General features: G+C 51.6%; 4 protein-coding genes across 4 annotated transcripts; 2 read left to right on the top strand and 2 right to left on the bottom strand.

The window, feature by feature from the left end:
• The first annotated feature begins 817 nt into the window (after positions 1 to 817).
• BDV17DRAFT_108620 (kinase-like domain-containing protein) lies at positions 818 to 2498 on the top strand. The gene is made up of 3 exons (XM_073753808.1): positions 818 to 1247; positions 1308 to 2072; positions 2124 to 2498. The coding sequence occupies exons 1-3, from the start codon at positions 927 to 929 to the stop codon at positions 2250 to 2252; spliced, it is 1215 nt and encodes a 404-aa protein (XP_073620223.1). The 5' UTR covers positions 818 to 926; the 3' UTR covers positions 2253 to 2498.
• Positions 2499 to 5023: 2525 nt separating this feature from the next.
• On the top strand, positions 5024 to 5434 carry BDV17DRAFT_287061 (uncharacterized protein; the record flags this gene model as incomplete). The annotated part of the gene is made up of 1 exon (XM_073761075.1): positions 5024 to 5434. One exon carries the CDS (start codon positions 5024 to 5026, stop codon positions 5432 to 5434), a length of 411 nt encoding a protein of 136 aa, XP_073620224.1.
• A 2013-nt stretch (positions 5435 to 7447) lies between these two features.
• BDV17DRAFT_298912 (zinc-dependent alcohol dehydrogenase family protein) lies at positions 7448 to 8570 on the bottom strand (the record flags this gene model as incomplete). Its single annotated transcript, XM_073763794.1, has 2 exons — positions 7448 to 7986; positions 8048 to 8570. The coding sequence occupies 2 exons, from the start codon at positions 8568 to 8570 to the stop codon at positions 7448 to 7450; spliced, it is 1062 nt and encodes a 353-aa protein (XP_073620225.1).
• Positions 8571 to 9946: 1376 nt separating this feature from the next.
• On the bottom strand, positions 9947 to 10249 carry BDV17DRAFT_287063 (uncharacterized protein; the record flags this gene model as incomplete). The annotated part of the gene is made up of 1 exon (XM_073761076.1): positions 9947 to 10249. One exon carries the CDS (start codon positions 10247 to 10249, stop codon positions 9947 to 9949), a length of 303 nt encoding a protein of 100 aa, XP_073620226.1.
• Positions 10250 to 11542: the final 1293 nt, after the last annotated feature.

Here is an 11542-nt window from a genome sequence, read left to right on the forward strand (position 1 = left end):
GGTGCGTTGCCCGCGATTACTCATATCTTAGTCAGCGATCCCGCTTCTTCTGTGGGTCCGACCCCTCCGAGATAGACGAACTACATCTATCTCATGAAATCAAACCATACGTTTTAACACCTTTATCCACCACCAATATCTTGTCAGTACTAAAGAACAGAACGGTCTGCAGCTGTCATAGTGTTCTACGCTGTTCGTCTTTAGCTTCTGACTTATCAAGCATCACTGTGACTGATTTGGCAAATATCCGACCTCGGACCGTGGCGAGAGACTCGACTTCTAGCAAGCTACCGTTTAAGATAGGTCATAGAGACTACTTGGAAGACTGCCCTCCGCCATGAATGCTAAGCTGGTGGTTTCAAGCTTGTCAGCTGGGCCAAGAATCTTCCCATGCTCGAGCCTGAGGGTTGGCACTTGGCACATTGATGGCCGTCTGACATAGAACGGAGTACATATGCGAGCAAACTGAAGCGGAAACTGCATATATATGACTCTGGCATGTAGCGCGAGATTTTCACGAACCAACAACCCCTCGGTGTCGTGCCACTCGCTTCTGCTCATGTGGTGGTTGAACAAGAGCTCAGCTTTGGCCAAGCCGCCTTTGATAGCCGCTATGACATCGTCCAAGACCTTCGCCACTTGCTTCTCCTTGACCAGACTGGATCCTCGATACTTTTTCTTGATACTCAGCTCGTGCCACAGCATCATTCGACGTTGATCTCATGAGCGTGGCTACTCCGTAGAAAAGGAAGGGCTTTGTGGCTGCCTGTACCCCGCATACCAAGCCCTACACCGTATACAAAGCGCCTTCTCAGTCACATTCAGCTCTCAGCTTCCACCTTTCCAACTTTTCATCTGGATTTCTGTTCTTTAGCACTCAACCTTTGTTCAAAATAACTACTGCACCGTTATCGAAGCTGCCACGGATGCCTCTCGACTTCCAGCCATTTTTGCACCGCTTCCTCAAGCACTCCGACCACAAAGCCACCGCTCAACCGCCAGTCAAGAACAGCCTCATCGCCCCAGGGGATACCGACCTACCGAGAGCCGGATATGGCTCGACCTCGACTATCGAACCGGGTCGCAAAGACTCTTCAGGGAGCTTCACGTTCAACCTGAAAGATGTCGAGCACTTGCATCCTCATCCCCACCCCTCGCATAACCACTTCCAGCCGCAACGACGAGGGAGCGTTTGGGATAGCTTGACCGAGTTTGCTGGATCTAGAAAGAGCAGTCGCTCAAATTCCGTTATCGCCATTCCACCGCGCGAGGACTGGGAACACTGGGCAGATACTAATCTCCCGAAGGACCAGCCGCTGGAAAAGGACAAGATGACTGCCATTACAAAGAAATACGGCGACATTATCCAAGTCACAGGACTTGGCGACTACGCAGTTATACTCCAGGCTCACAAAGTCCAGTACTGTCCTCCACTGGATCACTACTATGGCCTGAAGGTCTTCCGAAGCCGCCCCGAGGAAAGCCGAGATAACTACAAGAAGCGAGTGACTTCTGAGTTCGCGATCGTCTCGGAGCTCCATCATCAAAATGTCATCAGGACATTCGAACTCCTCCCCATCGGCGGCGGGAACCTCTGCGCGTGCATGGAATACTGCGCCGGTGGAGACCTGCACTCGCTAATTACTGCGACTCGCAAACTGCCAGAAGAGGAAGCAAGCTGTTTGTTAAAGCAGCTCCTCCGTGGTGTCCGTTATCTTCACGAGCAAGGCGTCGCGCACCGAGACCTCAAACCCGAGAACCTCCTTCTCACCCACCGAGGGTGTCTGAAGATCTCTGACTTTGGCCATTCAGAACGTTTCCGTGAGCCTGGCGATGATAAGAGCCATGTGCGGCTGACTACAGGAAGACGCAACTCGAGGCCGTACCTCTCCCCTGAGCAATATCTCGACGGCGAGTTCGATCCTCGTTGCGTTGATGTCTGGGCTGCGGCTATCGTCTACGTTGCTATGAGGACAGGGCGCAACATGTGGAAAGAGGCGACGGAGGAGGATGAGGGGTTCAAGCAGTTCAAGGAGACGGGGAAGAATGCCTTGCTTGATGAGATCTACGATGTTTGTTACCCTGGAATCTTTAGTATTGTAGACGCTGATCCGTGTATCTAGGGCCGAAGCCGCAGAACTCTCCTACGCATGCTGAGCGTCGACCCGACGAGCCGCCCTGGCGCAGCTGAGATACTCGCCTCGGACTGGCTTCAGAGCGTCCATACCTGTGTCCCTCCCCCTGAGGCCTAAATGCTTGGAGCTTGGCAATGCGAAGATCCCGTGAATTGTCCACGCATTCCGCGGCATGATTTGGACGGAGAAATGGAGATCTTGGATAAAGCTATATACCCACTCGTTAGAGCTAGTGTGAACTCTCGCTTTGGCGTTACTGTTTATAATGTTGTTAAATCATCACCAAGATTTCTGCTCGAAAGACTCCGTGCCTATCTATGTACGTCTCAAACGGTTAACAGCTCTTCGGCCGTAGTAATCTGAATCCCGTCTCTGGTCAGCATATTTCGAAGCTCTCAACTTGTATTTTGAAGGAGTGGTTCGGATAGTGTCTGGTGTACACCGCAGCTGCCTAAAGAGCAAAGTAGCTAATCATATAGTACCAGGTAATCTACCATGCTAAAGCACAAGTATACGCAAGCTCTAGATTCACAAAGTGCTAAGTTGCGAACATTGTTTCGATCAGTTATTAGGTCAACTAGGTGTATGTTGTATGAAGGATTTTCGATGTACAGCGAGCGAAAAAGTGGCTCAAGTGGACTCTCAGGATGGCGAACCGCGTTTTGAGCCATGTAAATGAGCCCAGAGTCTTTGGCCACCATCTTGGGAATGTTGGGTGGAGACCAAAGAGGAGGGCAACCGGGAACGGCGATAGTGGGGGTGGACGATTCAATCCAATTATAAGACAGATGCTCTACATTTGTGATGGATGGCCCTATTTTTTCAACGTTTGTGATTTCTGGGCGAGGAATGTCTGAAATCCGAATAGGCTCCGTCATTGCCTTGGTTGCTCGGTGCGTTATGAGGGAATGGGACTCAAGACTCTGTTTTATGGAAGGTATTTAATTCTCAGCACAATTCACGTTTCCTTCCCACCCAACCCCGCCCCCACATTCGAACAACACACGCTTGCATACAGTACACTGGCCAACCTTGATCCAATTTATAAAGCGGGGGAACCTTCCTCTGCGAAGTCGTGGCATATGGGGATGAGCTACCATGTTTCAGAAAGTAGTGTGATCGGATCTTGACACACAAGTGGAAGCTGCATTTATAGTCCTTACACAGCCATGGTGAAAGATTTGGCACAGTCGCTGCAATAAGAACTTTGATGAGAGTGAACAGGAACTCAGTATGCTCACCAATCTATTATTTTGAACTACTCCGGAGAGTGAGGATTTGTCCAGTTGATCGGTTTGCCACTAGATCCTCTTTTTGCTCGTCGTGCACGTACTCTATAAAACCCTCTCTTGGAGACGCTGGATGCTCTCAGGCCTTGTAGGTTGCTCATTACAGTGACTATCATCTCGAAGACCCATGACCGGAGGGAGAATACTCGAGGACAAAGGTAAAGGTGGCTGACTTGAATGAACTCCCAAGGAACAGACAAGTTCCTACCCAGTCAATGGCACCAAGGGCTTGGAACGACTTATCCCCGACAATGTTGGTTCCAACATCGGCTTATACATACAAATACAGTTTCCTAAAGGAGACGAGAAGTACAAAAACAGGCCGAGAGAAAGGTAATCCGACAGAGTGGATAATGGTCACAATGCACATTCCACCGTCTAAGAGTCCGTCGTGATGAGGGATATCTTGAGAAGCCCTCTCATCAAACCTTCACCTTCAGCGTGAACCCCAATGCGGTCTGACAGGGCGTTGGGGGCGATGCGCCCGAACACGGATCTCGCGTTGAAAATGGCGACCATGTAGAATGCCAGCGAGGTACCAGTGAATCTCTTGTTCTCGGGTTGAAGGCTGACCAGTCGATTATCGCGCGCGGTTTGGGGGGCTGCACGCGGGTGCGCATAAGAGCCACCGGCATGACAAAGGTGGCCAGGGCAAGAAACCCGATCGTGCGCACGGCCCAGGGAAAGCCAACGTTATGATCGTAGAGCAGTCGGTAGAGAACGATCAGATAGATTATGCCGCCGAGAGAAGGTCCAGAGGAGGCAACTCCTACAGCGAGGCCCAGGCTGGCAGCAGGGAGACAGTCGAAGTAAAGAGCAGGCCACCGCCGATACCAATGCAAAAGGCCTGGGCCAGCAGCACCTGCCACATGGCCCGCCAGCTGCAAGAGGAAGCATTGAATTGAGCCTATCCAGGAGATTTCGGATAAAGAGGCCTCAAAAGGCTCACCACTCTCATAATAGATTTGGAACACCGCAAAGGTGTTGATCATGCCCCAGGTGTTGAAGAGAACGAAGCCGGCCGCCACCTGGAGCCAAGCCAAGAGTCCCCCCATCGAGAGGCGGCGGAGGAGCAGCGCTGAAAGGAGGAGCTGCTGCTGGGGGTGTTGTTGATCTCTCACCTACCTCACTGACGCTGGGTTTATGGGTATCATTGCCGTTGGCAGTATTGCCGTTCGCCTGGTGGTCCTGGGCGACAGGTTGAGAGGCCGTAGCGAGTGCAAAGTAAATCAGTTGATTTGCCCGGGCGCGGACGAAAACCTGGTTGATGAAGACCGTCATGGCTTCAGAAGAGAATGGCTTAAATATAGGGTAAGGACTGGACTGAGCCCTGCAATGAAGGTGCGAGGTGGTCCGCCGTGAGGGGCGAAGGCACCAACAAAGAGAGACCAGTTAGGGTTACTAGGCTGTTACTAGTACACAGTCCGTCAGCAACAAATGGCAAATGACAAATGAAAAATTCGTCCGTCGCGGCGAAGATAAAGTGGTCATTAATAATATTTCTTATGCAGGAGGCCTTGCATGATCAGCCCTCATGGCTCAAGGAATCATCATCCATTTCCCCTCCAGTTCCAGTCCAGTCTCTCCCCTCTTCCCAAAATGACCGATCAAACAGAAGAAGCGCTGCCATCAGCAAAGCGCAGACGAGTCCGCAAAGGGACGCGCTCCTGCTGGGAATGCAAACGGCGCAAGATCCGCTGTCTCTTTGCCGCCCCCGGCGATATCACTTGTATCGGCTGCCACCACCGACGTGGCCCCTGTGTCAGCCAGGACATGCCCGAGAATCTCGCGCCGGCCACCAAGGGAAGCCGACATCTCAGTGACCGCATCGCGCGTATCGAGGATGCATTCAAGGACTGGCTAGTCGCTCCCCAACACGAGTACTCCAAGATTACCTGCGTAAAGGCAAGCCGCGAGATTCTGATGCGCTTTATTGCGCACCCGCAGCTTCAACACCTTGTCGTCGTGCTCCCGGCCCGTGGTTATTTTTTGCCCTCCCCGCGGCCATGACGCTGCTCCTCGCGCACCTTGACGCCCATGATCACTGCAGGGTGGCCAACTCCCTTGCCCATCAGCGTCTGAGCGACCGAGCAATGCTTGATCAGGTCCTGGAGCGCATGGACGTCATTAGCCACCTCAATAATAATGACACTACAGAAGCGCCATCCTCATTCAGGAGCTACTTGTAATCGAGGCCGACGCCGCTGGGGGTGGCAGGTACACCACTACCAACACCCAGAATGTCGGTAAAATCCAGGGAGGAAAAGGTAGCGATCCCGTCGCGCAAGGTAGTAGGGAACCGCGGCTGGACCGGGGCCATGGTATTCACCAAAACAGCTCAGACGTTCCATACAACGGCCGCAGCCCGGCATCAGGAGGCCCAGACGCGCAGCTCCCGGATTCTGTGTGCATAGGTGACGAGGCTTCCGTCTTGAGTCCGCATTCAACCTCCTGTCCCGAGGACGTTGACGTTTTTCTGCAGCCAGACATGGCCTTGCCTGCTAGCCTGCTATAGCGGCTGATGTCGATACTGGGCGCTCCAATGGGTTGACATGGCTTTTTTTGACAGTTTGATAAAGGGGATGCCGTATATTAATGGGACCGAGTCGGAGCAATAGATTCCTGTCTTGGTTTTGTCTAATCACGGTACATCTTTGTTATGTCGCCATTGTCTTCTGGTTTTAAAGCCGTCATACCCCAGCTGAAAGAGGGACAGTGGCCGTAGACTATAGTATATGCCCTACTCCCTGCTCTTTCAATTATTTGCGTCGTCCCAGATCTAGAGTGAGAAATGCTACGACAGATAGAACTGTTCAATGAAGCTGGCACCTTTCGATTCCAGCTTTTGTTTAATCGATTCCAAGATTCTGCTGCGAAACAATCTGACGTAGAGACACACTCATCGCATCGCGAAGATCTATGTCCAAAAGCAAGGCATCTTCTAGCTAGAACCAAGGTACTAACACTAAACAACTGAAAGCTTTAATCACCTGCCTGCACTCCACGCATTCATGCCACCAAGTTCCTGCCATAAAGCATATCAAAACGTTGGTCTAGAACTTAGGGGCTTCACTTACTGGAACTGCTTATTGGCGGGTTGGCCTAAGAGTTTACGCTGTACCTAGGTCGGGTAGCTTGTTAACTTCTCGCCACGGCCTGAACTCAATCCAATCGGTGCAATGCAAGCGGTGGAATGCACAATCTATGATGGTATTAACGTGTCAACGGATCATAATGTTAATTCCCTACATAAAAGAGCTGTCCACCCCTCTCCACATATCATACTAGTACCTCGTCGACTCTTGTCTTCAAGAAAAGATCAGCACCGGAGCCCCGCAAATAAAAACGTATTCTAATCGCAAACCTACCTTCATCATGGTAAGCAATCCAGGATCCTTTATCCCAAATCTATGGGAGTTACACTAACACTCACCAAACAGGACCGAAAAGCCAGAATCATGCAGTCCCTGGTGCGTACGCTCCCTCAACCCTCAACCCTCAACCCATCAGCCCTACCTATCCGTGCAAACTCACCAAGGAACTCCTCCTGACATTTCGCTTGACAAAAAGGACACCAACTCCAACGAACTCACCTCGAAAGACGAAGTGATGCGCGTATTCAGACAGAACGGCATTTCTGATCAGGAAGCCAAGAGGGCGTTTGAGAACGTGGATATTGATAATGATGATGAGATGCCGAGATCTGGTTAGCCTCCCCCTATTTAGCTATCTATTCTTCTATTGTTCTTACTATGGGTTGAGGATCTTGCTGATGGGTTCGATAACAATACAGTGGTTACTAAGGTTGTGGATTCTTTGTCTGGGAAGATGAAATAGGGGTTTCGGGCACAGAACCATCAGCTCGATTGCTGGGGTTTGAGCCGTGGGGTTGGGGAATCTGGTATCTAGAGTCGGTTTGGAAGGCGTTGTCTTTGAATTGATTCATTTCATACCAGTGTCAATGCCACTCAGTAACCGTTATATCAACTCTCAGTCTGCTACCCCCTCCTCCCATCATATTCACTATTTTTCCAAATCAACAACAACCTTCCCAACCTGCCTCCCCCTCCAAACAAACTCAATCGCCTCCTCCGCCTCCCCAAACGCCCAAGTCGAATCAATAATGTCCTCAAACGTCATCTGCGTAGCCTCAATAGCAGCCATAAGCTCATCCTGATCATCCTTTGAGCCCGCATTAATCCCCCTCACATTTAACCTCCGATCAATAATCGTAGACACAAACTCCTTCAAATGTTCTGCCTTCGGCCCACCAAGGTAGCCCACCACGCTGACGATCCCGCCGCGTCGAGTACAGAGCATGCTCTGGACGAGGGAACTGCTGCCGCCGTTTTCAACGACAAGGTCCACGCCTACTCCATTAGTGAGAGATAGGACTTTGGTATGCCAGTTCGGGTGGGTTCTGTAGTTTATGGTTTGAATTGGGGGGTGCCCGAGTTGAGTCTTTATTGAAGATAGTTTTTGGTCGCTTGAGGAGGTTAGAATTACTCTTAGCGCTGAGGCGCGTGCGAGTTTCAGGGCGAAGGATGAGACGCCGCCGGTACCTAAGTCATTAGCTCCTCACTCTTCAAATGGCTGCACCTACAGAGTAAAGAACAGACATACCCTGAATCAAAACCGTCTGCCCAATCCCCACTCCCTTGAGCGCCGACCAAGCCGTAGTCCCCGCACACGGTATCAAACTCGCCTGCACCCAATCCAAATGGCTAGGTAACCTCGTAACAAGCTTCTCATCAAACACAAGATGACTCGCCAACGTCCCGTCCTCATTCGCCGCAAGCCAAGACCGCCCCGTCGACCGCGCCGTCACGTACTCGCTGTCCGTGATGGGGGCGACGCGGTCCCCCACAGACACGAGGGACACGCGGTCGCCGACGGCGACCACCTCGCCTGCTGCGTCGTTTCCGGGGATGCCGTGCGGGACTACGGGCCAGGGGTTGCCGCCGTTGGAGATGTTTGCGTCGCGGTAGTTGAGGGAGACGGAGTGGACTTTTATTAATACGGCTGTGGGGTGTAATGGTAGGGGCAGGGCCTCGGTGACTAGGCGGACTTTGGGCGTGCCGGGGGTGTAGTCGTCTGTTCGGCGGTAGGCCTGGCGGGTTGTTGGAAGGGGGGTGGGTTGGGACATTGTTGTTGTTGTTGACAGTGATATAGTAGGGACGTGATGTCAAGAGTCCACTTTATGTGGTTGATTGTTTTTGAACTCTGTAGGACGGTCAAGGTGATAGAGTCGAGCAAGCTTGACCTCGATGGTAATATAGCACTCGGATCCCGAAGCCGACATGTCTCTTGCTCTGGAATTGACCTATCCATGTTCAGGACAATATTATTAATATGAATCCGATTTGTCGGCTGCCTCCCCGGATCTACGTCATCGGCACTTCTCCAACTGGAGCCGACCCGAGCCGAGATAGGCAATTGAGCCCTAACTCCAGTCCAGTCACCTATGTTAAGCTGGGTAAATTAAGGGTTTTGCTTCCTTCTAAACTCTAAGCGTTAGGTAATTTACGCCTACTCTAGTTGGCCCTGACCGGATGGAGTATGCCCCCAGGAACTGATTCTATGTATGACTATTATCCACATGCTTGTACAGCATGGATAGACAGTCGGAGTCGGATACAATTCGAAAATAGTTTGAAGCATATTTCATTCAATCTGCTTACAGGAAGTGCCTCTTGACGAACAGTCTCATCAGCATGAAAATGGAGTCCGCTAATAAACCTCTATTAACCGGCCTCCCCAAAACCTCCAAACTGGGCGTAATCCCCAACTTAAGAGCACTCGGCGCCTTTGGAACTCCAACCCTAACCTCAAAGTCCCCATCCGCCACTTGCCCACACACATATCACGACACTCCAAAACACACCGCAGGTACTTCTCCGGGACCGTTTGACCTAGATAAGCAATCGCCGCAAAGGCAATATCCGAGCCACTCGTATCCTGAACGCTCGTAATGTACCCGGCCGCAAGACAAATATTCCTGACGCGCCGACCCCTCGTTAGTCCGCCTGTTGAGGATATCTTGAGCCCATTCCGTCGACCGCGTCATCGGCTATGAACTGCGCGATGGAGGTTTCGTTTGATGCGAGCTCATTGGCGATAATGGGGACGTTGAATCCCCATACGTGGCGCAGGGGGCTTCCAGGACGGAATCTGGCTCCGGGGGAAGTGACTTTAGCATCTGGAGCGCTGAATCAACTGCCATGCCCCCACTCGCATCGATCAGGAAGAACTCGCCAAGCTTCTTATCAGCCAGTGTGGCCTTCACCCGTGTGGCATTGTCAACGGCGTCTCGCCCGATTTTCACGGAGAACATGGTATACCCTGCCTCTCGGCACTTGGCAACCTGCGCCCTGGTCCTGTCTACGTCTACAACGGGGACGGACGAGATAACAGGGAGGTCATTCTCCGTTCTCCCGTCAAGAAGATCACACACAGGGAGGGAGACCAACCGTGTTCCCAAAGATATCCCAGCAGGCGATATTGATCGCGGCCTTGGCGGACTCATTCCCCAATAAAGCGGCGTCCATGTGGTTGTTGAGCCGATCGACCTTGCGCGGAGTCGAGCCCGATCAGATTCGGCGCAATCTCTGCTATCGCTGCTCGGATGCCGAGGGCGTGTATGGATACGCAGTTATCGACGGGGGTGCTTTCGCCCCGTCCTTCGAGGCCTGTATTTGTTGTTACGCGGACGATTGTTGCGTCGAAGCGGGTTATGGAGCGGCCGCCGGAGAGCTGGTATGTGCCGCCTTTGTAGGAGAGGTTGACGCGGGAGACGCCGATTTGGGTTACCTTGAGGTCAAGCATTCTAGTAAGGCATGCGGTATGAGGTGCAACAAAGGGGATTTTAGAGAAAACAGGACAAGTCAAGACAATGAACGGGGTCTCTACAGGCTTCTTATACCCAGATAGTTTTGACTGTAGTTACTGGGGAGTCGTCGGGATCTTGATCCTCTCTGAGCCTAATGAGGGAGGAGTCCTGTTTGGGGTTTGACTCGGTCTTCCCATCTCCAATTTGAGCATCGGCTTGGATACCCGATTCGATGCATGGATGGGGCTGGAGTCTTGGATTACAGGCGAAGTTGAGGCACAGTGGACTATCAATGGGTAGAGCTGAGGGGACAGGAATTCTCTGCTTTAGATGCCGCACTCGAGATCAGCTGCAAGCGATCTAAAATAGATGATATCAAGAATGTTTTCTCATCAACGACTACATATTAAAAGTCAACCTCCCCACAAATCTATGAAGAACGAGACACCTAGGTTAATGGATTAGAGTCCCAACCATCGCTAGTTTAACCGAGCAAACAGTTGGATACCCCGACTCAGCGCCCTTTGGGACCCTTCCATTCGATGTTTTCGCCATTGTACGCCACTCGAGTACCCCGCTCTCCAGTCTCTACCTGACCCTGACTGAGGCTCACTCTCTAGGAAAAATGGGACTACAGTACCGCAAACACCGAATCAGAAAGCAAACGACAGTGGGAAAGTCTAGTACGGAAATATCATGATTTGGCCCTAGCCGAACGATGGGTGCGTGAACATTCTAAATCTAATATCTTGAGGCCAATGCACTAGTAGTGTCTTATATCTTGTTCTATCTAGCCATACTACAAAACAGCCGGTATCTTCAGGCAAGATATCCCAGACCTCAATCCTACTCTCCCAAGCGAATAAGTCACCAGCAGAATCCTTGCATCAAGCCAAACAACCGAAGAGCGCATGGCAACCCGGGACTTCTGCTCGGCACTAAGCAGCCTATATGGGTACGGACGTGCTACGACCCTGCGCTTGGCGCTTGCGGCTCGGTACGAGTCTGGATAAAGTCTTCAATAATGGAGAACTATACTCTTTTGAGCATTGGCGGCAGTTTCTGGTGCAGATGCCTGGGCTCACCGACCTCGTAGGAGGGTAAGATCCAGAAGATAAATGCGAGGTTTCGGATTTCCAGTATAATAGTGGACAGGGAGATGAGGAGATAGAAGCGGAACAGAAGGGAGTGGCGGGATGCTAATTCCAACCGGGCCGATATCGATGGATTAAGAGACCTTTGGGGCGCTTCATCTCGAGTCCTGGCGGTCATTTACTTGCTTGATCGGG

Source organism: Aspergillus undulatus, assembly GCF_047715775.1.
Source record: "Aspergillus undulatus strain CBS 261.88 unplaced genomic scaffold BDV17scaffold_3, whole genome shotgun sequence".
Lineage (NCBI taxonomy): Eukaryota > Fungi > Ascomycota > Eurotiomycetes > Eurotiales > Aspergillaceae > Aspergillus > Aspergillus undulatus.

Bases quoted from the DNA above. Each gene is read 5' to 3' on its own strand.
- BDV17DRAFT_108620 (XM_073753808.1), top strand. From the start codon at position 927: ATGCCTCTCGACTTCCAGCCATTTTTGCACCGCTTCCTCAAGCACTCC. The intron at 1,248-1,307 runs GTTATCGCCATT...AATCTCCCGAAG, and splicing joins AGAGCAGTCGCTCAAATTCC to GACCAGCCGCTGGAAAAGGA. The intron at 2,073-2,123 runs GTTTGTTACCCT...CCGTGTATCTAG, and splicing joins TGCTTGATGAGATCTACGAT to GGCCGAAGCCGCAGAACTCT.